At 41.5% G+C, this 27,008-nt stretch overlaps 1 protein-coding gene across 4 annotated transcripts in view; it reads right to left on the bottom strand.

The window, feature by feature from the left end:
- Positions 1–451: 451 nt before the first annotated feature.
- The window catches only part of RABGEF1 (RAB guanine nucleotide exchange factor 1), a 125,229-nt gene continuing 98,672 nt past the window's right edge, over positions 452–27,008 (bottom strand). For all 4 annotated transcript variants that reach the window (XM_073616755.1, XM_073616754.1, XM_073616753.1 and 1 more), the window contains 4 exons: positions 26,095–26,227; positions 25,088–25,179; positions 24,268–24,524; positions 452–11,630 (listed from right to left, as the gene is read on the bottom strand). In XM_073616755.1, the coding sequence (XP_073472856.1) occupies positions 11,232–11,630; positions 24,268–24,524; positions 25,088–25,179; positions 26,095–26,227 (881 nt within the window). In that variant the 3' untranslated portion in view covers positions 452–11,231. The remainder of the gene's footprint in view (positions 11,631–24,267; positions 24,525–25,087; positions 25,180–26,094; positions 26,228–27,008) is intronic.

The following is a 27,008-nucleotide window of genomic DNA, read 5'->3' as shown; positions in this document are numbered from 1 at the left end:
CACAGGCAGCTTGGTATTATATTTTTACAGGCTGAGGTGATTATAAAATGGGACATCTTCATCAGAAGCAAAAAGGGAATGTTCAGCTTAGGCTAATTTAAGGGCCTAGCATCAGGTTAGATAACAGGTAAACTCGTTCTTTAAGTTTTGGATAGCGTGGGGAAGGATAACCATTGTTCAGGGCTCCATGACAGAAAATTTCCCCTGACTTACTGCCCCCAGTAAAAACAGTTTTAACAGACAGGAAGTGAGGGGAAAATCTGCAACAGAGAAACAAACATTAAAAGCGGATGCAGATTCTAGCCTTCTGCTTTACCAAAATTAAAATTAATTTTGCTGGACATACACTTTAAATACTGAATTACCGGTAAATAGTCCTAGTGTAAATCCATCACTATGCTCTAAATGACAAATATATTTAAGAAATAAAAAAACTGTTTTACTACAGACAAGCATTTAAAGATTTTAATTCCTTCTTTACATTTTAATACAGACATTCACCTGTAATTCATGTTAAGTTCTACTGCCTTCAGGACAATCATAAATAAATCTTAGGTAAGTTTTCTACTATATGTGCAAAATCATTCTGCTTTGTTTAACATTAGAAGAAATATCATTCACTGATTGATCATTGCAAATGCTGACATAATCCTCCTCTTAGCATGGTTAGTCCTTTAAACATTGAACATGCTATAAATTATTAATGTAATTAATGTAACAGGACAAGAAAGTAATACACTGGAGCCTGCTGCTGTTCTTAAATAGGATGGAAATCACAAAAACGTCAACCGCTGGCAATAGTCTTCTTTAAGTTAAAATTTTCTACAATTCTTAAAACACCCATATATGTTTTATGGTAGAAAAATCGGGCTGTTTAATTTGGGGTATCAGTTAGCCAGGAAGGTAGATTTGGTCATCACAGCTCTGCAATCCTGCCAATGCATTTAGACGTTGTACACTTCTTAGCGTTTTAATCTATGCAGTCTGGAAGTTAAGCTTCAGCGACAAATACACATATATGGTCAAATCTGTGACAGAGGATATATAGTGTTTTTGTATACATTTTCTTTATGTTCAGGGCTCAAACAACAGCGACTGTTTAACAAAATGCCCAAAAAGCTGCACCTGAAATAGAAAAGTGAATATTTCTCCCACTGCCTGCAGAGACAAATACTGCTACATTCAACTGAAATACCCAAGGGTAAGTCTTTGGGTAAAAAGACACTTTCAGGGGTGGGGATCGGTATAGATGGTCTTCAACACTCAGAGGTTCCTGCTACCACCTTCTACCTCACTACAAGAAGTGGAGGGCGGCAAGTGTCTGTTTCTCAAAAAACAGGCAGGGATTTTACTTGAACAGAGCAGCATTCGGCATCATGAGCAGAAGGAGAGGTAAGTATTCATTTTTGGTGGTACACCTTTTGGATTTGGGTTGCACTGAAAAAAAAAAACCTCCTTTTAATGAATATTTTAGTTTCCTTTTAACCATACAAATATGCAATCAAATATTAATGTTTTATATTTACGATGTTCTAGCCAAGAAGGCCACCTACAGCTTGAATTTGGCCAATTTAGCAAGAATTGGCAGACATTACAGCGGTACACAGCAAACCAAAATTTCAACTTGAGCTACTGAGTAAGAAAGCTGATTTTAAGTAAAATAAATAAAAAGGAGCAAAGAGCTCCAACTACTGGCTGCATATAAAAAATACATAATAATCACATGCAATATTTCATATTTACCTGACTAAAATAAAACCTTAATCTGGAAAGAAAATATATACAAAACCAGTATACAATCCTTTTAAATAAGGAAGACTTGGACCTATATAGCACCTGCACAATATCCGTTGATGATATCTGGGATGGGCAAGACACTTCTGAGTAAATTATCTGTATTACATATTTCCTTTAGCAAACCAAGCAAATCTTGTCACACCTTTAAACTGATAAATCATTTCCAGCATGCTACCTCAAATAATATGTATATATGGTAGTAAAAAATACACAGACTTATTTACTAGGGTAGTACAACGTGCAGTAACTATGTGCAAAGCACCCTAACCTCTGGCCTCCAATGAGCTCTCAGGTTGTGATTTTATTAAAAGACTGACAAGGATGTAAAAGAACTAGCACATAATCTTTGGACTCTGCACTACTTTTAAAATAAGGCTGACAGTATTTATTGTCTACATTTGTATGTCACATATTTACATCTGTACATATTCTACAATGAAATCACCATAGGAAACACATCTGAGGAAAAATAAAAACAAAACAGTTCTACATATAACTGTACATAAACAGTTGACAGTTGCTCTTCATTAACCCAATAGATAAAAAAGAGAAAGCTATATTCATTGTTCAATAGTACCAAAAGAAATATGTTTTCATCAGTTGTCCACGTGCAAAGGAGAAAATGCACACCTAGACTGCCACAAGTACATCTGCTATGACACAAAATACTAAAACTGTTCCTCTCCCTGTATAGAAAGTGGGGTCATGGGAACAACAGAAGGTACCTTTCTATGTAGAGAAAAATCTTGGGAATTGAAAGTGGCTCTAAAATCATACACAAAAATAAGTGGTAACAACTTGACTTGAAAGATAGAAAATTAGATTCTAAGACTCATTTTATGATAACATTTTTATTTTAAGAATACCTTACCAATAAACCCACAGCTAGGGCTGTCATTAAAGTGGTTGTAAACCCTTACATATACCCAGTAAAGTGACTGGTCTCAGGTGATACACAGAGATGAAACAAATCCTCCTGCATAGGTTGTACCTGTTCATCTGCAGTTTCTTTTCCCTACAGCTGTTAAAAGTCCATAATTTATAAAGCTCCTGAACTGTCAGAAAAACACACCCTCCTTCACACAATAACAGAGCTGGGACTGTCAATCAGCTGGAGCTCCCTCCCCTATCACCATTTTTCTCTAGGTGTCAGAAAAATTGTCAGGAGTAATACATGCTGATAGCAGAGGAATGAAGCACCAGACTTAAACATCACTTAGTGCTCTTAATTCAGACAACTCCAACCAAATTCGTTTTTTCTTAGTTTCGGATAGAATGGGAAAACGCAATATATAATGTGTTCTATATTGCAGTTTACCAGTCACTAGATGTGCTTTCTGCATTATTATATACATTTTTTCTTTAACTTTACCTGCCAGTAACAGACCTCCTGTTGTAGACTGGCCACACTCACTTGCCATACTGTATCTATTAAGAAAAAGTTATCACCCTAGGACAGGACAGCAAACACCTCCCCTTCGTTATCATAATGAAGGGGAGGGGTTTTCTTTTCGCTCACAGCTAGAGAAGAGCTTGGGGTCCTCTGAACTCATCACTAATCATACTCTGAACTTGCGTTTTGTTTTTACTCCAATGAGCCACAGGAAAAGTCATCCTTGCCCCGCTGCTTGGCTCTTTATTTGTGTGAGCTGCAGGTCACTGAAATACAAAAAAAAATAAAAAACAAATAAATAAATTCAGCGTTTAGCTAGAGAGGAGTTCAGAGGACACCAAATAGAGGATGATGGAAACAACGTAACTGATATGTGTACAGCACAGGCAGAGAGCAGGAGAGGTTATCGGCTGCTAAGATTTCTGGCAGAATCAACAGGTATTTTCTGCACTTCTTGAAAAGAAAAAACACAAAGGACTTCCAATGGTAGATTAAAAAGACCAAAGGGGACTAAAAAAAATAATTTGTTGCCTTTACATTCTCTTCAAAAGCTGTTGCCAATCTATGACACCAGTAGAAAAAATGGGAAACAGTTGTCAATGGGACAAAAAGGCAGAGCGATCTGCCAAAAGATTTTTTTAAGGTGAGAGAGAATGGGTGGTGTTGCATTTTTTGTCCTATCTTTTATACTTGTAATGACCAGACGCAAATTAGCATATTTTGGTATTAAGTTACCTGGCAAAAAATGAGCCTAAACTTGCCCAGGCCAGCACTTCACTAATGTGCAGAGCTAGAAAACAACTACCGGTAAATCAAGTTATATATTCTTTTTACTTTACTGTCCATTTTGAAATGCCACATTGTATAGAGCAAATAGTACAACACAAGAGATTGTATTTGGGGCTTGTTATAAGTGATTGTAAAGTCTTAAATGTTATTTTTGTTTTTTAATAAACAGGTTTATACTTACCTGCTCTGTGCAATGGAATTGCACAGAGCGGACCACCTTTTCTTCTGGGGTCCCCCACCAGCATTCATGGCTCCTCTTCTGCTCGGCGTGCAACCATTTGAAGCCACTTCCCATCATTGCACACCTGCGTGCTGGATCCTAAGCAGCACTGCCTGCGTCCATTGACACAGAGTGCAGCTCGGCCCTGCCCCCCAGTCACAGGATTGGACTGACAGCAGCGGAAACCAATGGCTCCCATTGCTCTCAGCAAAGCCTGTGAGAACTAGAAGAGGAGAGAACTGCTTCAACAGGCACAGAGCTGGATCGAGTATTAGGTAAGTATTAGGGAGGGCGATGGGGGCGATAATTTAACCTAAACATTTTTTACCTGAGTGCAAGGAAAGCTTTAAAGGTAAAAATATTTGGGCTTTAGAATAACTTTAAATTCAATTCTGTTTGCTAGCAGAAATCTTGCAAAGACACTAGGGGAAAAGGGTCACATCTTTCATGCTGGTCCCCAAAAAAAGAGAAGCGCACTCATGCTTTGTTCAGTCTTAGCAATCAAAAATACCCCATGGAGAATCATTAAGGGCCTGTGTCAATAGGGTTTTGTTTGTTTTAAGCAGGATTTGCATTTCCATTCAAGTCTGTGGGAATGTAAAATCTGCTTGAAGGAGGTGAAATGCAGGTCAGAAGATGATCAACTGAAAGACAAATGCACCTGTCTCAAACAAACCGATACCATTGACACAGGGGTTCCTCTAGTTCCACAGATCATCTTGAAGCTGGCAAAATGACAATGCACAAGCTGACACTGGTACTCCTAAAGTCATGCTGCACACTGGAAGTTTTTACAGCTGCTATTTTTGTCTTTAGGCATTTTTTTTCTGCAGCTAATAAACTCCCCAGCATGGTATCCTATGTGCCCATGCACACATAGGATTTTATCAGCAGTTTTTGGCAGAGGCGTGTCTGGCTGGAAAAAAACACCCAGAACTAGTGGGTTTTGAGAGGCATTTTTCAGCTGTAAAAACAGTCTCTGAAAAAAGCTCAAACGCTGAAAAACGTGGCTATTCTGGGTTTATGAGCATTTTTGAGCCATAGTGGGAGTAGTTTTGCTAAAAAAAAAAAAAAAACCCCTAAAAAATGTAAAACGCTAAAAAAAACACTATGCTACATTCTACAGCTAACGCTACTGGCGTTTTTTTATGATGTCCAGTGTGCAGTGAGGCCTAAAAATGAACCAAAGATGATTTATTGCTGAAAAAAAAAGAATCCATCCTTTACAACATCCACATATCTAAGTGACAAATACTCAAAAATTGCACACTTAGGCTTTGTTTAGGCTTGTGGAGGGAGGGAAGGGGAAAGGGGGGTGGGAGATATTGTAGCAAAATCTGATTTATCCCAATCATCTACATCACAAAAAAAGTTTTTCATATCAAATAATAAATTTGCACCTAAATGATACCTTCGCCCAACTTTTATGTTCATCATGAAGTGGTCTCACTCTTACTGTTTTTTTTGTCCTTTATCTTTATATTATATGGATTGACAGGACTCCCGCTGCAGCAGAAGCAGAGAGATTCCACAGTGATGGAAATAATGGAGTGAAGATCACACCAAATCCCCCCCAACTGTCCTGTATTCTGAACCAAATTCCACTGCTCCTCTTTCCTCCTCTCTCTGCCCTCTTTAAAGTGATATTAAAAGCATTTTTTTTTAACAAACATGTCATACTCACCTGCTCTGTGCAGTGGTTTTGCATAGAGCAGCCCAGATCCTCCTCTTCTTAGGTCCCCCACCGGTGCTCCAGGCCCCTCCCTCCTGCCGAGTACCCCCATAACAAGCAGCTTGCTACGGGGGCACGTGAGCCGCTGCTCTGCGTGTCCATTCACAAACAGAGCCATGGCATAGCCCTGTCCCCTCTCTCTCACTGGCTGTGATTAACAGTAGTGGGAGCCAATGGCTTCCACTGTTGTCTCTGTCAATGAGAATGGAGAGTCCCCAGAGAGCTGAGGATTTCGTGCTCATTGCTGGATCGCAATGGAGCTCAGGAGAATATTGGGGGGAGGGGGGCTACTGTACGGAGAAGTTTTTTTTTAAACTTCATGCATAGAATGCATGGAGGTAAAAAACCTTGAGGCTCGGTTCACATATATGCGAATTGGTTTTGAACCACATCTGATTCAAATGACATGTGAAATAACATTGATTTCCATTGAAGCTGTTCACATATATGCGGTGCATCCGCAGTGCGAATTTAAAAAGAGTCCTGTGCGTTATCTGAGCACTGCGGTGTGGCTCAGGTGCAAATTCCAGGCTCAATCACAAATGTGTTCAGGATTCAGTTCAGAATTTCAGCACGCATCGCTCTCCTACTACAGGAGTTGACACCCTTTATCCACTATGTATTGGCCAGCACTGAAATTGCAGCTGTGGCAAAAATCCGGTCCTGAGCCTTGCAAATCTTGATCAGAACCGCATCAAATGCTTTTTTTACTTGCAGTGAAAACGGACATCGCACTGGACATGTGTGAACTCAGCCTGAGCCTTTAGAACCACTTTAAGTCTGACGAATAAACCTTTATATAGAAAAAGACTATTTATTGTTCAAAAATTATTATACTACACTAAAGCTGGATACACACTATACAACCTTTGTTGTTCAATTTCCTTTAGATATACCTTCAACTATGTAGTGCAAGGGCCTGCCTGACTGCATGCAAATTGAAAGTGTTTAGGTTTAACCTTAAATGATATGGTTTTGGTAAATCTAAAGGAAAAAAATCTAAAGGACATTGTATAGTGTGTATCCAGCTTAAGGGTCCTATTCATAAATGTTTTCACACAAGATTTACACACTTTTCCCCCAGGATTGACATATTTTCAATTGAATCCCATAAGAAAAAAAATTTAAATCCTAGGTGAAAGCGGTGTGAATCTTGACAGAATGTAAAAATAGACCCCTAAACCTTGGATTCAGACTTTAATGACTGCATTCGGTATTTTAAAATGTTAGGAAAAAAATAGTTGTGAAAAAAGCAACCTGTGGGTTTAACCAACACTGCTTGCATAATTATTCTTTGCGGTCTACTGTAAATAGGGGAGTGGCAGGGATGTGTCATTTGTCTACATTTTCTGAACAGTGTCCCTTTGTGATCTCAGAAGTTTGGGAGGTACACACACCACCAAAGCACTGAACCACGATGCTTCATACCTGACATTCTGCCATCCTGCCTTAGAGCACTCTTCCAGGGCTAATATCAGCTTTGGAGTAGTGAAAAGTGAAGCAGTGAAGTGCCCAACATCCATTGGAACAATTATGCACACACTGCAGAAGATACAAGTCTCCAGCAGGTAAAGATAATAAAGATCATAAAAAAAAATCAAACCTGTGTTGAAGCAATACTGCAGAAACCACAAACATTGTTACAGTTTAATTCAATGCATCTATCCTTATAACGTGAACCCTGTATTATTTACAGATTCATTCTTACAATGAAAATAGGAAAAAATACAATAAAATATGCACAGCTAGACATTCCCAAAATGACGAATAATTTGCCTTCAACTGAAACGCTGAATAAATACTTTTTCAATTAGTCAAACCTCAAATACTCAGCAATAGCTCCATGTATAATCATGGAAGTCACGTACATCAATAATAATTTCACAAAACTCCAAAGCTGCACATAGGGAAATGTGTATGCAGTGATAATTCCTAGTGTCATCAGTTTCTAGTGTATAAGCACCTTTCTTGGGAATATTGCTGGAGTCTGTACAATGTATTTCTCAATAGTAAACTGCTGTGCTTTTAATGCTGACACATCAAGAAATGGTAAAATATATAACTGAAAACAAAAAGGCATTTTTTTTAAGGCAAGACATAGCTGGAGCTGCTAACCTGCTATGCCAGGGTCCCCACTTGATTGGGCTGCCCTGTGCACATTTGTCACACAAAGAAAGCTCATGCACCATTTTGGGCAACATGCTTCACAAGATTTTTAAATGCGTGTTTTGCCGCACGATTCTGTTGCACAACCACCGTGGCAAAAGTCACACTGCATTTGGGGTGCTAGTAAGAATGAAGTGCTCCCAAATGCACAGCGAGCAACTTTGCTGGAATTTGGAATCTGCGCCAGAATTGTGGAGCTTCTAAATTGCAAAGTGTGAAGATCAAAGGCTACAAGTTAGCTTGTTTGTAAATTGCTGCCACCTTTATATTAAAGCAGTAATAAACACAACATTTTTACGTTCCCCTATATTGAAGCACTATATATGCTCTCCATGTAAGTACCTTCAAAATGTTGTAAAACTTGCACCCTTAAAGAGATCATATTGGTTCCAGGTGATGACATCACTCACACATGCGCAGTTAATAATTCTGCAATTATGGCACACTACCTGTGCCATGATTGCAGAGAACGGCGTGCTGTGATGGTGACTCCTGTGCAGGAAGCGACGACATCACAGCCCTGCTATTTAAAGAGGAAGTAAACCCTGATGAGTTTTACTTCCTCTTCCTCTTTTTCCCCTGCAATGTAAAAGCATAATGGGCTAGTGCATTGCATACTAGCCCATTATGTTGCAGCTACCTGCAAAAGAAGCCAGCGATGTCACCGCTGTCTGGAAACGTCCATCTTCATCCCTCTTCCTTCCCGTGAACGCGGACTCTCGCTCTCTGACTGGCCGGAGTCACATGTGCGTGGGAGCCGACGGTCACGGCCCTAAAGAAAGGGCACAATTGTGTCCTTTCTTTAGTGCGCATGCGCCAATGACATCGGCGCAAGCGTATATGGTAAATATCTCCTAAACCATGCAGGTTTAGCCAATATTTCCAGTACCTACAGGTAAGCCATAATATAGGCTTACCTGTAGGTAAAACTGGTTGTACAGGGTTTACAACCACTTTAAGTGCCTGGAGAGCATAAACCTGGAAGGAGGACCAGGTGAAGATGGAACCGTCGGGAGCAGTGACAGCTCAGCGGTGGAGGGCTTCATTTCCCAGGAAAGTCTGTCATAATGTGCTAATATGTGGTACATACAAGTGCAATATGGTATAGACCACCTGGGGCCTGTATTTGAAAAAAAAAAAAGGCATTTATTACTGCTTTAAAATCGGATTATTTCAGTGATAAAATAGGAATACCTACCATAGGTGGCGCGTAAACACACAGCCGTTTAGCTTTCAAAGTGAAGGTATATAAAGCTAGGGACAGGACTACTTGTATTTTAGAGGCTTGAGACACAATGAAAAAGAAAAAAGACCTAGAAAGGTGATCTCTGCTGGTTAGCATAGTACATCCCCTTCCACCCCTCAACATTTTGGTACTTTCTGCTACAATGATCAGTTCCTAAAAAGCATTCATTCAGCGATTTCTAGGGTTTTCACCCAGCAGCTTGTTCTATCTTCGGGGACTTAACTTAATTATATCAGTTTTGAGTGGACTGATCCCATATTAGTTCAGCATTTTCTTTTTTTTTTTTAATTATTAAAAAAACTCATGTCAAATTCATCTGATAGGGTTCCCAGAATGCTTACCGCTAAAATCAGTCTTACGATTCTTTTTAATTATAGATAAAGAGCTGACCCAAAACAACTATGTCTAAAAGGTCACTGTTGCTTCTGGCAACACATAACTTAAAAAAAATTCCGATCGGTAGGAGAAATATTTAGCAAGAGTCATGATATGACAATATATACTATAATTAGAATACAAAAAAACAAGTGCTATTTAATAAGTTAGCTGCAGAAATCATTAATGGATAGCAAAACCATTCCTTTAAGAAAAATGGCGTTTTAACTTGAGCTCAGACAAGCAATTTAAAGCAAAAAATATAAACGTACCCCCTTAGCTGAGGAATCCATTGATTGCACTGTCTGGGTGATATTCACCAAGAACCAGCTTGTCAAAAACCTTGTCTCACTTTCCTTTGCAATAAACGATCAACCCATCCGGATTTTATACACAGTGACAATGGATTCAAACACTGTTCAAGCCCTGTTCAGGCCAGACAATGTGACAAACTGAATCACATACTAATCAGGGCTTGTTCACATTTGCTGTTAAGGATGGAAGCAGCTGAAAAAAAAAAAAAAATTGGCAACTGAGCTATGGTTTTATCGACCCCCCCCTTAAGGTGCAAAAGCAGCTGGGTGGGGTTGTACATGTGCCATGGTTAGAATGCTTTGCTGCATGGCAAACATTTTACCCCGTGTTCTGCAGCCAATAACATCACCAAACAGGACCCAATCAAGAGCATGGGACTGCTTTACAACCACCCTGCAACTGAATGCAATTGCAAATGGTGGTAGCTTGACCTTTTAGAAGTTAAAACAGCTGCTGAGGTGGTGACATATGGCCTCCCAGCCACCTGTCAGCTGCCATCTAAAAAGCAATGCACATAACACTTTTTAGAAGGGTGAAGAGGGCTGCAGCAAATGTAAACAAGCCCTTAGTGATGGCACTTTATATTTAAAGGGTAACTCCACTTTCGTGGACGCCCTCCAGAAACATCATTTCCTGCTTGTGCGATTAGCTCACTGATTTTCCTGCACTAAGATACAAGTCAGATTTTGAGCATGCCCTGCAACAGAAATGTCATTATTGGGCTTGGAGATAATCCCAATAGGAAATTACATTTAAAGGGATGCAGACCCTGCAATTTTCCTCATTAGAGCTCTGCAGGTGTAGTAGCTGGTTGGTAATTAAGAAACCACTCCCATTAGATTAACTTTCCACAAGGGCACAGACACACAGAGATTTCTTTAGAATAACAAATGGTAGGATGTTTTTTTTCTCAACAAAAGTGGAGTTTTTGCTTAAAATTGTCTGCTGCACTGCTCAAGTTTCTTTAAAAACGACAGTTATCTTTTAAGAAAACACAACGCAAACAAGTTTGCTTTTTGCCTTAAGAAAATAATGAAATTAAGTTTGCAGTCTAGGGATTGTTCGGACCTTCAGGAAAGGAAATACACTAGATTTATAAATCATCCCCTTTCCCGTGTTCTTAATAAACTGATTCAGTGCTGTCCCAAAGGGATGACCTGTTTACAGGAGTAACAGAATGGAGTTCAGCATACACAGACTATCCAGCATAGACCTGTGGCTGTAGTGGAGGGGGAAGACGGTCGTCCTCTACATTTTCTGAATCAATGGATGCCAAGGCTTGAGTGCTAGATTTTATGTTCAGTGGGTACTTCTCCACAATGTCCTGCACTTCACGAGTTACGTCGTCAGTCCAGTCAATCAGATCCTTTTCCAATTTCTTGGCCTCTGTCACAATGCGCTCCTGTCTCTCAGACAGCTGTGAGAGCAAATCGAGGTTCCTGTGCATCTGTTTCACTCCTGGACATGTGTCTGTGTCCCAGATGTCAGAATCATGCTTTTTTGGAGAAGCTTGGCCAGACATGTACCTGTTGAACTCTTCTTCACTTAGGTTCAATGACTGGGCATCCAGCTTCTCAATAAATGCTATTGCACAGCACTGAAGAGGAGACATAACAAAGAAATAAAATGTTATTTTTTGTAACAAAAACTATAAACAAAACATTTTGGTGATACAGATTTACCATGTAAATGCAGATACAATCCTATACTGCCAGTGTGTTACGCAGTTTTAACAGATTCTAAGTCAAATTTGCAAACAAGCTCCCAAGTCTCTGGAGTACCATCAGTGTGTTGGTAAACTCAAAGACTACTTGTGTTCTATCAGGGTTAATTCTTTAACCACTTCAATACCAGGCACTTAGACACCTTCCCGCCCAGGCCAAGTTTCAGCTTTCAGCGCTGTCACAATTTGAAGGACAATTGCGCGGTCGTGCTACACTGCACTCAAACAATTTTTTTATCATTTTGTTCCCACAAATAGAGCTTTCTTTTGGTGGTATTTGATCACCTCTGCGTTTTTTATTTTTTGCGCAACAAATAAAAAAAGACCAAAAATTTTGAAAAAAAAAACAAGTTTTTCTTTGTTTCTGTTAAAATTTTTTGTAAATAAGTGTTTTCTTCAATGATGGGCACTGATATGGCTGCACTGATGGGCACTGATACGGCAGCACTGATGGGCACCGATGAGGTGGCACTAACGAGGTGGCACTGACGGGCACTGATAGGTGGCACTAGTATGCAGCACTGATGGGCACTCATAGGTGGCACCGATGGGCACTCATAGGTGGCACCGATGGGCACTCATAGGCGGCACCGATGGGCACTCATAGGCGGCACCGATGGGCACTCATAGGCGGCACCGATGGGCACTCATAGGCGGCACCGATGGGCACTCATAGGCGGCACCGATGGGCACTCGTAGGTGGCATTGATGGGTACTTATGGGTGGCACTGATGGGCACTGATAGGTGGGCACTGACAGGTGGCACCGATGGACTCTGATGGGTGGCACTGATGCTCCTAAGGTTGGCATTGCAGGGCATCTAGGCAATATTATGGTGCCAATCAGTGCCCATTTGTGGGCACTGATTGGCACAGATTGGGCACATGTGGATGGCCATGGGGTACATACCTGGCCATCCACATGTTGCCCCTTCCCTGGTGGTTCTAGTGGCGATCCCTGGTGGTCCAGTGTGGTCATCTGAGGGGGGGCTGTGCTGATAAACAATCAGCGCAGACCCCCCCCCCCCCGTCAGGAGAGCCGCCGATCGGCTCTCCTCTACTCGCGTCTGTCAGATGCGAGTGAGGAAAAGCTGATCAACGGCTCTTCCTACTGACACTGTGATCCGCCGTGATTGGACACGGTTGATCACGTGGTAAAGAGCCTCCGCCGGAGGCTCTTTACCAAGATCAGTGGAGCGGTGTGTCAGACTGACACACCGCTCCACCGATTGCCGCGATGCGCGCCCCCGCGGGCGCGCGGCGGCATGTTGTAATGCTGGACGTCATATGACGCCCAGTCAGGATAACGGAACCACTTCCCGGACGTCAATCCGCTATAGGCCGGGCGGGAAGTGGTTAAAATGTACTAATTCAGACAAATTTAAAGTGAATCTGTGGTCACGTAAAACCCGATGCAGACCACCCATGGGACCCTAAAGAGCAGGAAAAAAAAGCAACTCTGGTTCAAGCCAACTGATTAGTGAGACAACTTGGAGTTGCCAACTACACCATGTCAAACCCATATTTAAAGCGCAACTACATAAGACATTTTTTTTTTTTACTAAGGGGTCTAATGAAAAAACGAATTCTACAATTGTTCAACAATTTACATTAAATTGCTCACCTTAGAGTAAAGTATAGGTCACAGGCAGATTATTTATAAATCATGGGTTATGCGCATGCACCTTCAGGTGATTGGACTCTGGCAGAGCTTTAGAGAACAGGTTTCCTGGCCACCCGCCCTATGATCCTAATTCACTTCATGAGCCCTCAGTTTTGAAGCAAGCAATGCAGAGTTAACCAATGAATGGTAGGGAGAATGTCCTGTAATATACTACAAAAACCGGAGTTAGATTAACTGGTAACTATTTCCAAAACAGCTGATAAGAAATAGAGCTCCTTCCATTGGGAATGGAAACACGTTACCCCTTAGAGAATAAAAAAAGGGTCCTCCAGGCCCTTGCCTCAGTCACCCCAAGAACCAAAAGAGGGACCTACAAAAAAACAGAACATAATCACCAGAAAGGGGACGGGAATCCCGCTGTCCTGGAAGACTCCAGTAAACAGAGTTACCGGTAAATCTAACTATGGTTTTCCCCATGTCATCTTCCAGGACAGCCCATGAGGTAATAAGCAAGAACTTACAAGCCTTGGATGGGACTACTGCCTAGAGGACCTTACAGCTGAACGTCTGCTCCTGACGGCTCAGGAGGTCCAACCAATAACGCTTGATGTAAGTAAAAAAAAACTAGACCACAAGACAGCCCTACATATCTGTTCTGGGGAAGCAGCAGCTCTTTCAGCCCAGGATGTAGACAAGGCCCTCGTGGAATGCGCATTCACAAAAGAAATATCAACATTCTTAGTGCAGTAATACAAAGAAATACTGTCAGGCTAGGAGCAGATAGCAGGTAACAGTTCAAATGTGTAGATTATGCAAAGAGTTCAATAAACAAGAGCACATACCATGAGCAGGTCTAAGCAAAGCAGGTCAGCTGGAACTTGTAGTTCACTGCTGATGAAGGTAGGGGTTGGCTGGTGCTTGTGGTTCACAGCTGCAGATGTAACAGGAGGTTGGCTGGGCAGCCAAGAAGTAATGCTGAGTCTGGCATTACAGTAGTATCAGGCAAAGCGTAGTCTAGACAAGTTGGGTCATACACAGGTAGGTCAGAGTCCAAGCGGTACCGAATCAGAAGCGAGCAAAGCAGGGTCAAAACTAGCCAGGTCATACACGATATATACAGAGCAGATATCAAATGGGTCAAGCAGGAGCACACTCGGTAACAACGCTATCACAAGCACTGGTGGTATGCTGATACAGGTGCTTTAAAAGGTGAGCTGGCCAATCACTGTTGTTTCCCAGGCAAAGGCTGTGTCAGGTGAGTTTTGCTGGGTTTTAAAGGGATCCTAGTACTGACAAATAGCTTGTTTAATCCATCTGGCTATCGTAGCCTTTGATGCTTGAGCACACTTATGGTTTCCAGCAAAAAGAATAAATACTAGCATCAGACTTTCTAAATGGTTTGGTTACATCAAGGTAGAACAAAAGCACAAAAACATCTCCTGATGTCCAGTAAACGGAAATTCTTTTCTCTTTCCCCCATTGGAGTAGCACAAAAAGTGGGCAAGACAATGTTTTGAGATCTAGGAAACAATGAAACCACCATAGGAAGAAAACCTGGATTGGTTTTGAGGATTTTTCTGTCTTTGAAAACAGTCAGAAAAGGCTTCCTAATTGACAGAGCCTGCAGTACACTTATTCTGTGGGCTGAGGTAATGGCGAACAGAAAATCCGCTTTTAAGGTCAGAAGCTTAACCTCCCTGGCGGTATGATTATTTAAGATTTTTTGATGCTCAAAGCGGTACAATGTTTTGCATGGAACTTTGGCGTCTTATATTGTAGGCCTGTAATTCTTAGGAATAACACACTTAAATCTGTCCAAACAAGAGTCTAGTAGAAATCCCGGGTATGATAAAGTTTGAAACACGAAATCATAAATTCTAATATAATAAATAACTATGATTATAACAAATAATATAGTAATAATAAAAATTATTCAATAATGTAATCCAACCAAAAACACTGAAATTTGCTCAGTTGTAGAATTGTCGTTGTCATTACTTTCAGTGTTTGATGATGGATTTCCCCACGAATCACTATCGCTCAATTCTGCAAGTGATTCTAATTTATTAAATCTCTGTTTTCTAACTGGTCTAAAACCGCTTTTGATGTAAAGGGACACTTTTTGGTTGCTATGGACAATCTCCAGTTTCCAGGCAGAAAGAACAGTATATATATATATATATATATATATATATATATATATATATATATATATATATATATATAAAACTGCATGCAGGGCACTGGACAAACCACTAAGGACAAAAGGGAGGTGAAATAAATTGATACAGTTATGTAATCTCTAAGATTACAGTGTACTGTATGTGTATTGTGTTTTTTTACTTTTTGAATTTGGCGCCGTTCTCTGTCCCCCTGCGTCGCAACGCTCGCAGGGAATGGAGCTCGGCAGTGATAGATCCGGCAGAGAACGGCTCGCACACACAGAGGGGAGACATCGCAGGATCCTGGGGACAAGGTAAGTAACTTTGACTGGATCCTGTGATGCGATCCCGAGCGTGGCTCGGGGTTACCGCTTTTGGTATGGAAAATCCCCCCCCGAGCCACACTCGGGTTTACCGCTAGGGAGGTTAATGGAGGCCTCTTCTAAGGGCTTGAAAGGGCTCAATATAATAGCCTGCAAGTCTAATGAAAGATCCCATGTACCTGTGTATTGTCTTGTTGAGAACCTGTGTATTATTGAGTATTAGTGTCAGGTTGCTAGTTAATTTGGACAGAGTATAACCCCCAATCCCCATTAAATTAATGGGTACTGTGTCCGGGAGGTGTGGAGATGTGACTCGGTATACATCTGGCGGCATGTATGCGTTCCTTGATCATCTGATCGAGGACAAATACTACTGTGAAAAATGTGGCGGGTGGGGACAAAGATGTGCAGGCACCAAAGCAGAGTAGATGGGTGACAGGAAGGATAGAGGGGAAAGAGTCAGGGAGGCCAGTCCTGGGCTGGAACATCCCAAGAAGTACACCCCACTGAGTGACATTGGTGAAACCAGTCAGGGAACCGCACTGCTGGAGCTAAGTGACTCCCCTAGCTGCCAGGGGAATAACTCCTCCAGTGAGGTCGGGAGTAAAGCCAAGGGAAAGGAAAGATTCTGGTGGTAGGGGACTCCATTCTTAGAAGGACAGAGAGGGCAATCTGTCACAAAGACCCGCAGTATATCTGCGTGAGGCGGTCGGCAAGCGATTAAACTAGACAACGGGGTGGGGGGAGGGGCCAGAGGTAGAGATAGCCAGCGTGGAACATATTCCAGAGGGTAGTATTGGGGGCATTAGTGGTAGGTTGACTAAAGCACCTCAACCCGAGTTAAGTATAGTAACAAGTCCTATTTGCAACCAATAAGAAGATAGTAAGCGACCGGTCTAAACTACATGGCATGTTCACCAATGCCAGGAATCTGGCGGACAAGATGGGAGCACTAGAACTACTGTTGTACGAGGAGGATTTAGATTTTGTGGGAATTACAGAGACCTGGTTCGACAGCTCTCATAATTGGCTGGCAACCATTCAAGGGTATTCTCTACATCGCAGGGATAAAGAGGATAAAAAAAGGAGGGGTATGCCTGTATATAAAAAATGATGTACAAGTGAATGTGAGAGATGACATCCCCTAAGGAGCAAGGGAGGAGGTGGAATCCTTATGGGTAGAGCTACAAAGGGAGGAAACTAAGGGGAAAGCAATACCGGGAGTATGCTATAAGCCCCCTAACCAGAGGGAGGAGGCGGACCTCCTATTACAATTTGGATTAGCGGCAAGAATGAGAAGTGTCATTATAATGGGGGATTTTATTTATCCAGACATAGACTGGGTGGAAGGAACCGTGCATTCATCTAAGGCTCGCCAGTTCCAAAATGTCTTGCAGGACAATTCCATGAGTCAGATGGTAAATGCACCAACTAGAAACAAAGCGTTACTAGACCTACTGATTACCAACAATACAGACCTGATCACGGATGTGGAAATACGGGGTAATTTAGGAAACAGCAATCACAGGTCAATTAGTTTTAGTATAAATCACACAAATAGGAGACATAAGGGGAATACAAAGACACTGAATTTCAAAAGAGCCAACCAGTGCATCCCAATGGGAAATAAATTTAAAAGAGCTAATAAAAGTCCTGGGTGGCTTAACTACAATGTAAAAATGCATATAAAAGCAAAGAAGAAGGCCTTCAAAAATACAAGGCTGAGGGATCATCATCAGCATTCCAACTTTACAAAGATTGCAACAAGAAATGTAAGGGTGCAATCAGGGTGGCTAAGATAGAACACGAAAGGCACATAGCGGAGGAGAGTAAAAAAAAAATCCCAATAAATTCTTTAAGCACATAAATAGAAAGAAAGGGAGGTCAGATCCTATTGTTCCCATAAAGAATGATAAAGGGAATCTGGTTACTAAGGATGGAGAGATGGCGATGGTATTGAATTTATTCTTCTTCTCAATCTTCAAGAGGGAATGGGGGGGGGGGGGGGGGCTTCAGTAACCAAAACTGCAATGTTTATTCTCATGGCATGTCACGGGAAGCACCCTCATGGCTAACAGAGGACAGAATTAGAACTGAAAAACTTTACATTAATAAGTCACCGAGACCAGATGGCTTGCACCCAAGGGTCCCTAAGGAACTCAGTGAAGTAACTGCCAGACAATTGTTTCTAATTTTTACGAACAGTCTACTGACTGGAATGGTATCAGCTGATTGGAGAAAAGCCATTGTAGCATCAATATTTAAAGTTACATCCCTGGGAATTACAGACCAGTTAGCCCAAAATCAATTGTATGCAAGCTCTTGGAGGGGATGATAAAGGGACTATATACAAGATTTTAGTAATGACAACGGCATCATTAGCAGTAATCAGCATGGATTCATGAAGAATCGTTCTTGCCAAGCCAATTAACCTTCTATGAGGAGGTGAGCCGCCATCTAGATAAAGGAAGGGCCGTAGATGTGGCATATCTGGATTATGCAAAAGCATTTGATACAGTTCCCCATAAACCTTTACTGTACAAAGTAAGGTCCTTTGGCATGGACCATAGGGTGAGTACATGGATTGAAAACTGGCTACAGGGGCGAGTTCAGAGGGTATTGATAAATGCGGAGTACTCGGAATGGTCCGGGATGGAAAGCGGGGTCCCCCAGGGTTCTGTCCTAGGACCAATCCTATTTAATTTATTCATAAACTACCTGGAGGATGGGATAGAGAGCTCAATCTCTGTATTTGTGGACGATACTAAGCCAAGCAGGGCAATAACTTCTCCGCAGGATGTGGAAACCTTACAAGAAGATTTGAACAAATTAATAGGGTGGGCAACTACATGACAAATGAGGCTTAATGTAGAAAAATGTAAAAATGCATTTGGGTAGCAAAAATATGAATGCAATCTACTAACTAGGGGGATTGGCAGGCTTTCAACTTGTTCCATACTTTTTTTTATCAGAAAAGGTTTTATTGAGAGCAATAAAACCTTTCATAACTACATTTCAAAAAAGAAAAAAAAGATAAATTGTTCCATACTTTAAGATAAATTGTTCTAGTCACTGGCATACAGCAATCGATTCAAGTTTTAATAACTATTCAAAAAACTTTCCCTTTCAAAACCTGCACGTCATATACCACATTGACAAGTTTAACGTACATTATGTTACTAAAAGTATTGGGACGCCTGCCTTTACACACACTTGAACTTTATATTGAACTTAAATATTGCAAAGCTTGATTATATCTTGCTTCCTTATCCTTTAAATATTCATAGATCAACAAACATGACTGGTGCGCAGTCATGTTGGAACAGGAAGGGCCAACTCCAAACTGTTCCCACAAAGTTGGGGGCATGAAATTGTTCAAAATGTCTTGGCATGCTGACGCCCTAAGTGTTCCCTTCACTGAAACTAAGGGACCAAGCCCTAAAAAACAACCCGACACCATAATCCCCCCCCCCCCCCCCCCCAACACCAAATGATTTGGACCAGTGCACAAAGCAAGGTCCATAAACACATGGATGAGCGAGTTTGGGGTGGAGGAACTTGACTGGCCTTAACCCGATAGAACACCTTTGGGATGAATTAGAGTGCAGACTGCAAGCCAGGCCTTCTTTCAAACATCAGTGCCTGACCTCGCAAATGCGCTTCTGGAAGAATTGTCAAACATTCCCATAGACACACTCCTAAACCTTGTGGACAGCCTTCCGAGAAGAGTTGAAGCTGTTATAGCTGCAAAGGGTGGGGCAACTCAATATTGAACCCTACGGACTAAGACTGGGATGCTATTAAAGTTAATGTAATATAGTGCATCTCTGTTCAGCTAAAGCACAGATCCTTGTGACACAGGAAGCCTGTGAGGAGGCCCAGCTAGAGATTGCCATGCCCTCTTTGGTCAAAAGGGGGCTGCTAGAATGAGGTCTGACAACTGAGAAAGTCTGCCAGCACATTTTGAATGCTCTTCATATGAAGCTCTGAGAAGAAAGCCAAGTTGAATTCTGCCCATCTTTGAATTTTGTGTGTGGTAGACTACAGGCGTTGATGTCTTGTACCTCCCCTGCTCGTTTATGTGTGCCACCATGATACCGTTGTCCGACAGAACCTGTAAATGATGTCCCTTTAAACCTTTTCAAACTTTTCAGAGCTCCCTCCACAGCAAAGAGCTCTCTCCGATTTGAGGATGTCCTGGCCTTGCTCTTTGTCTACTACCCCTGGGCTACTCTGTTCTGTAAATAACCCCCCCCCCAAGCCCCATGAGCAGGAATCTGTTATCCTCATGGAAACCCGCCACTTCCATTTCAACCCTCTGCAAAGCATATGTACCTTCCACCAGGACTGTGACTGCTTAACTCTTTGTGGAATTCGAACTGTGTTGGACCCATCCAGAATAGCTGAAATTTCTCTTTTGGGTACTGAAAGATTTGTCTGTAATTGAGCCATCTGCTGAATGACCTTGGTGCATTTGTTTTCTGGCAGAAAAAACTTCTAAAAAGCTCAGTGAATCGCGTATCCAAGGAATCTCAAAGTCTGGCAGGAACCAGATTTGATTTTCTCCCAATTTATAATCCACTCTAGGCTCTGTAGATGATCCTGAGTGTACTGGAGATCCTCTAGAACATTTTGACAAGCAGCAGCTAGTAGCAGGAGATCTTCCAGATAGGGATGATGTAATTTACCTCAGTCTTAAGGGAACCCATGCTTCCCCAAAGATATTCGTCAAAATCCTCAGGGCTGGAAAAGCTAGAATGTGAGCACCCTGCATTTAAAACGTTGGCTTCTGTTCTGATCCTAATAGCCATGCTCAAAATCTTATGATATGCTGGATGTATTGGCATGTGAAGATGGGCATCTTTGAAGTTCAGAGTGACCATGAAGAAACCTGGACTCAGGATGGTCCTGAGTGTGAAAATCGACTCCATCCAGAAATGCTTGTATCTCATGAATGTGTGGAGGGGGTTGAAGGTTAAGAATTATTTGGAACTTGCCAGTAGGTTTCTTTACCACAAAAATGTGTCAGTAAAACCCCTGACCCCTCTCTTTGGAAGGAAATGGAATCAACAGGTTGTGAGCCATCAATTCTCCCACCAGAAGTCATAAAGCATCCGTTTTTGACCAATGTGGCTGTGGAAGACTTAGGTAACCCAGAGGACTGCTATGGAGGTACCAGGGGAGCCTTTAATTCAGACAAAAGGGATCTAAAAGAGTTAAATGTGTTAGCCAGATAATCCGAGGCTGTCAGAGTTTATGTCAATACCTGATCCCAGTCTGTGGGCACTCAAAAGTATTAAATATGTGGACCAAATATGTACTGGGGGCCCAACTACAAACTTTTCATGAACTCAAAGATACAACCTCCCTAACTCACATTTGTTTAAGCTTCTGCAACTTAGGCATGCCTTTAATACTCAATTTGAGATTTCCCAAGTGGCCCTCTCTGCAGCGACTCTGGAAGATTGGCTAAGGGAATAATATATGTCCAAGCCCTTGTCCAGCATCTATAAAATGTTACTACCCAACGTGCACATGGGACTAGACGCTCTAAATTGGTGGGGGACTTCCCTACACTGGATGCGGAAGAGTGGGAAGACCTCTGGGAGTGCTCCTTCCGACAACTGGTCTTGGCCAGGGACAGATTGGTCCAGTTCAATATAAGCATAGAGTGTATTTTACACCTGTGTGCCTACACAAAATATACCAGTCTATTCCAGATTCCTGCTGGAGGTGTGCCTCCCCTGCAGAGGACTTTATACATATTTTTTGGAGCCGTTCCCTGGTCAAGACATTTTGGAATGAGGTTGCCACATTTATTCGGACAGTCACTACATTTCAGATTCCATTGAAGGTGGAGGTATGTCTGCTGGGGCTTGTAGCTCCTCTGGTTCCTAGCAGGGCAGTTAGAACCCTTTTGGGGATACTACTTTATTATGCATGCAAGGCCATCATCATACAATGGAAATCCTCCTTTGGAACATCAATTAACTTATGGAAATGTTTAGTCGATTCAGCCCTACCATTATACAAAACGACTTATCTGTCTAGAGGTTGTGCCAAGAAATTTCATAAAGTGTGGAAGATTTGAGTGGAATCCTCTAATACTAATGCTGATTCTTAGGATGATTAGTTAGTACTTAGATATGTAATTAACCATGGATATTGTTGTAGAACTCTGCAGTTATGCTTCATTCGGGGGAGTCGTTCCTGATACATAAGATATGGGAGAGTGCGTATTCCATCAATCCATGAGTCGGCTCTGTAGGATGTCTGAGAGTGGGAGTGGCCAATAATAATCCTAATATTTCAGCCTGCACTGGCGGTTAGAGCGTACTAATTTGTTTTTTTAATGTTCTCATTGTGTTTTTTTTTTTTTTTTGCATTCAAGCCTGGGTATGCCCAATAGGCTTTGTTATGTATTGTTAAATCGAAAACCTGCAATTAAAAAAAAAAAAAAAAGTGTTAGCCAGTTCCTCCTTGATGAAAGACAGCAACTTGGCACAGGCTGTGGCAGACATCGTTCATCAGGATGCGGATACAAGAGCGGCATTAAGGTTTAATCCAGGAGGATCCCAATTTAGTCACAAATACTGCACACTTCTTCTTGGGGCCAGGGTCTGGACCAGTGTCCTGGGCTTTATCCGGTAACCATAATAACAGGACAAGCTTAGGATACAGGCCACCTGCCTAGAAATGACAACACTTGTGATCTATCAGACAGAAGCAGTGCCCTGTCAGCCTAAGCCCAGCATCCTAGGAGCCATAGATGACAGAAAAAGAGCTTCACAGGAATAACAAAATGGGACACCCCTGCCCATGTATTACCTGTCAAGAGCTTGTGCTTGAGGAGGCATATTTAGCTGACTGTACAGGAGCTGCAGAAGAGTCTATCCTGTCACAGGAGCCACAAGCCACAGCCTCTGCTGAGAACCGTTGAGCCTGAGCACCAGCAGCCTTTCAATCCCCTGTCCGTGCCTCATAGAGACCAGAAACAGTGTCCCATGACATGTTCTATGACATCCACACAAAAAAGCAGAGCAGAAGGCAATTACTGTAATTACTCTGTAACAGCAAGATCCTGAAATACAGGGTCATTTTGGTTGTTCACAAGTCCAATTAGCTGTAGTTTGACATACTGAAATTGCAGCAAGAGCTGGTTGTAGGGCAGAGCTTTCAAAGTTAAAATAGGCCTTTAGGAGCGTCACAAATTTTCTATCTGCAGAATCTTTGAAAGAAGTAACATATTTAATAGGTACATTAACAAGGAATGCTTTGCAAGTTTTTTTTAGGTCTCTTTGTAACGTAAGGCCACTGTGAGACGGAGGCGAATCAAGTTGCACAATGCTGAGGCTTTTGCGGATAGAGGCAATGAGCATTTCAACATTAGAAAGCATGTTGAGTGAAGCTCACTCTTCAATGTAGTGACAATCTGGGGACAAACAAATCTTCTTCAGTTTCCCCCAATATTGCCTCAATATCCCCTTCATTCCTATCTGTGTCTACGTTTTCTAGGACCAACATATAGGGATCCAAGTCAGGTTGAGAAATGGGAGTAGGAGAAGAGGCATAGCATTATTGAGCCCTGGACGAACATAATGGTTTTAAAGCCACAGGTTATTTGAGGAAATGCAACTTAGATGCACAGAACTCTACTTTAGTCAAATAGGCCATCTGTTGCATGCCTGAAATAGAGCTAGATTAGGATGCTGAAACCAGTGTTAGAGCCGACTCTTGCTCTGGTACAAGGGATGCATAATCACTCTGAAGCTGAGTGCTTTGCAGGCCTCCAGAAGAGCAAATGTTTGCCTGTGATTTTGCGTTGACTCCCTTTCATCTGGTCTCCACCACAGCTTCAAGTGAGGGTATCCCCTTTGGGGTGCTCACAGAAAAGGAAGTAGAGTATAGGGTGTGTCCAGAAGGGGTATTCAGCAAACCCAGGCGTAGACCACCTTGTAGCAAATCTTTGTGGCATAAGACCAAAAATATGTAGCAGTGTAAATTTTGGCCAAAATTTATGAAGAAAAATTACTAATTTGCAAAATTTTATAACAGAAACGAAGAAAAATTTATTTTTTTTACATAATTTTCGGTCTTTTCATTAATAGCGCAAAAACTAAAAAACCGAGTGGTGATTAAATACCACTAAAAGAAAGTTCTATTTGTGTGAAAAAGATGACAAAAATGTCATATAGGTACAGTGTTGCATGACTGAGTAATTGTCATTCAAAATGTGAGAGCACTGAAAGCTGAAAAATGGCCTGTTAGGAAGGGGGTACAAGTGCGCAGTGGTCAAAACAAAAATGAAATTCCCCTTTATGGTGTGTGGAAGGCAAATCTTAAAACAAAATCATGTGAACAGAGCATAAGAGGGCATCAGAAATAGACCACTTTACTACTCACCAGATTTGTAAAATAGTATCCATCTTCCCCAGTCATCAGCCGACTAGGATTGCAGAATCTAGTGATATACTGAATATTTGACTGTAGACGGGGTGGGTTCGCCTTTAGCACAATGTAGATTAGAGTGGGGAGGAAGTCATCAGCAGAAGCAGGTTCATTCTTTGTGGTTCTAATTGCATTAAAGATTTGTTTACTGCATCCAGTAATGCAGGCAAGCTTGTCCCGAGGAATCCGCTTTGAATCCATTTCTATGATATCTGAAGGAGATTAAAGGAACCAGTTCCTAATTATAGTTTCCCAAATGCAACATAAAAATAAAAACACACTGTATCAACTGGTCTAACAATGTCAGGACTCCTACCATATTTTCAGTTATAAAGAATACACAATACCAAAAGCCTCCCTATGATTTAAATCCACAATGCTAGCACCTTCTTAAACAGTTTGAGTCTTCTGGTAAACTGTTAATGGTGCTATTCTCATCTCTGCAGGTCCAGTGTCCTTGGCTATATGGATACATATATCATTTTCATCATGATTCACGGTTATTGAACTTGTCTTTTAAGAATTCTACCCAACCACCGAATGCAAAGTAATAAGTTAAATACTAACCTCTTTCCCCATTATTGCGGTCTCTACTTTGTGGATCTGTCCAGCGTCGCACATCCTTTCTCCCAAAAACATTTCCGTTGGCTTCTCCTGACACATGTCGCTGACCCATTCATTTCTATGGGTAAGCCATATTCCAGCCATCCTGCAGCTCAGTCACCCTTGTAACCTAACCCTGAGACAGTTTATGAATATTTATTTAAATACTAACCTGTTATAGCTTTTACAACCATATCTGACACTTCAGGAATATCTTCATTGACTGGAACACACAGCATCTGAAGAGTGACCCAATGTAAGGCCCTGATGAAAAGAGCATGAAAGCATAAATTTAAAGTACACTGGCACTCAGTTTTGCTTCCTGGTTGTACAACTATTTCCATGAACCTCCAAACGGGAAGCCCATGGAAAGACTTGCTTTACAGTACATATCTTCCCAGGGTAGACTAGGGCAGGCTATCAATGAGTTGTTAAACAAAATTTACAATGGATTTGGTTATATTTTAATATATAAAAAGTTACTGTAAATAGTTTTTATTTATGCCATGTATACATATGAAGCTCACATTTACTCACTGTGCCTTTAGTCCCCTTTCACACGGATGGGCCGATCTGGTCAGCCTGTCAGTATTTTAGGCGGACCCGATCAGACCATCCATTGCCCTTTATGGAGCAGCGGCTGTAAATGGACATGTGTCTGTTTACACCCGCTGACATCCGTTCCGAGCCGAGATCTGCTTCCCATCCGTCTGGCGAATAAACAGACAAGTGGTCCATTTCCAGCAGACCCCCCCCCATAGAGGAAAGTGATCTGCGTCCATTCTGCAGAAGCTGAGTGGGCACGGACCTGTCATCCTCCTGCTCAGCGGGGATCAGCGGGCGGATCTGCTAGCAGAGTTCGCAATTCGGAAAGAGCCCTTACTTTCCAGCAGAAGCAAGAACTAAGGCATTTTCATGTATTAAATGTCTATTTGTATAAAAAAAAGGCTTGTATACCTATAAAAAACAAAAATAATCTAAATTCTTTCCAGCACTCAGGAAGGGTGCTGCCCCATTATCTCTGTTGCTGTGTGAACAGGCTACAGCCAGCTTTGTGACCAGTACTGGGGCACATAAAAATATCCCTATTGGTTCCTAGAGACATTTTGATCAATCTGCCAATGGATTGAACACTGCATCTCTAGCCAGACAAAATTGAATTCTTGATATCCCCCTCACCTGATTCTCTTTTGCACAGCTAAATCTTTCTTCTCATCGTCTGTGGTTTCTGGACAGAACACATGCTTGTATAAGCGTGTCATGATAAACTTTTCAATTTGGTCCATGGCTTCCTCCACTTTATTAGGCGGCACTATTTTTAAAAATAATAAGAGCAATGAGGAAAACTTCACAAAAACAATAACACCACTACAAGTCTAAAGCAAAAAAATAAGAACTTCGTAAAAAAAAACAAAAAGGATCTCTATCTCACTAACACACACAGTACAGAAAAGATACACATATATACTGTATATCTACATCTCTTACTATACACATTTCACTGTATTCAAAGTGAAGAGACACTGTATGCACTGTCTTCAGTTGGGAGTGTATAGGATAATATACATGCAGATCATTAGCTGATTTTCAACATAACTATCCGATAAGATCGGAACATTTTAATACTACTAATTCCAGCCATAGGAAGAAGCAAGGGAGGCCGCTTACCTACATGGTTTGTGCATGCAGAGATCAGGGCACATCTTTGGCAACTGTGCTACACAAGATAAACATGCAGCCAAAATGTTTGCTGAAATGCTACTTGCCAGCATCAAAACCTTTGCCGATATCAGGCCACAGCCACACTAATTTCTCAACTCAATTGGCAATAAAACATGTGACTAGGAATTAATATGTACTGTATATTACATAAATGTCACACTTCTGACAAATCTGTTCATTCCTAGAGCCCTTTAACCACACGGAGACCAGAATGTTAAAGTATAACTAAAGGCAAAACTTTGTTTAGTTTTAGATAAAGTGGAGATGGATTAGAACACTTTTAGGTATTTATTGCTGTCTATGTCCCTGGCACACTGTTGCTGGCTTACACTGGTCCGGTGACACTATGACTGCTGTGGCGTTGATCAGGA

The sequence above is a fragment of the Aquarana catesbeiana genome, linkage group LG02, assembly GCF_042186555.1.
Source record: "Aquarana catesbeiana isolate 2022-GZ linkage group LG02, ASM4218655v1, whole genome shotgun sequence".
NCBI lineage: Eukaryota > Metazoa > Chordata > Amphibia > Anura > Ranidae > Aquarana > Aquarana catesbeiana.
The sequence above is the reverse complement of the archived record's forward strand: the minus strand, read 5'-3'. Positions and strand labels throughout refer to the sequence as shown.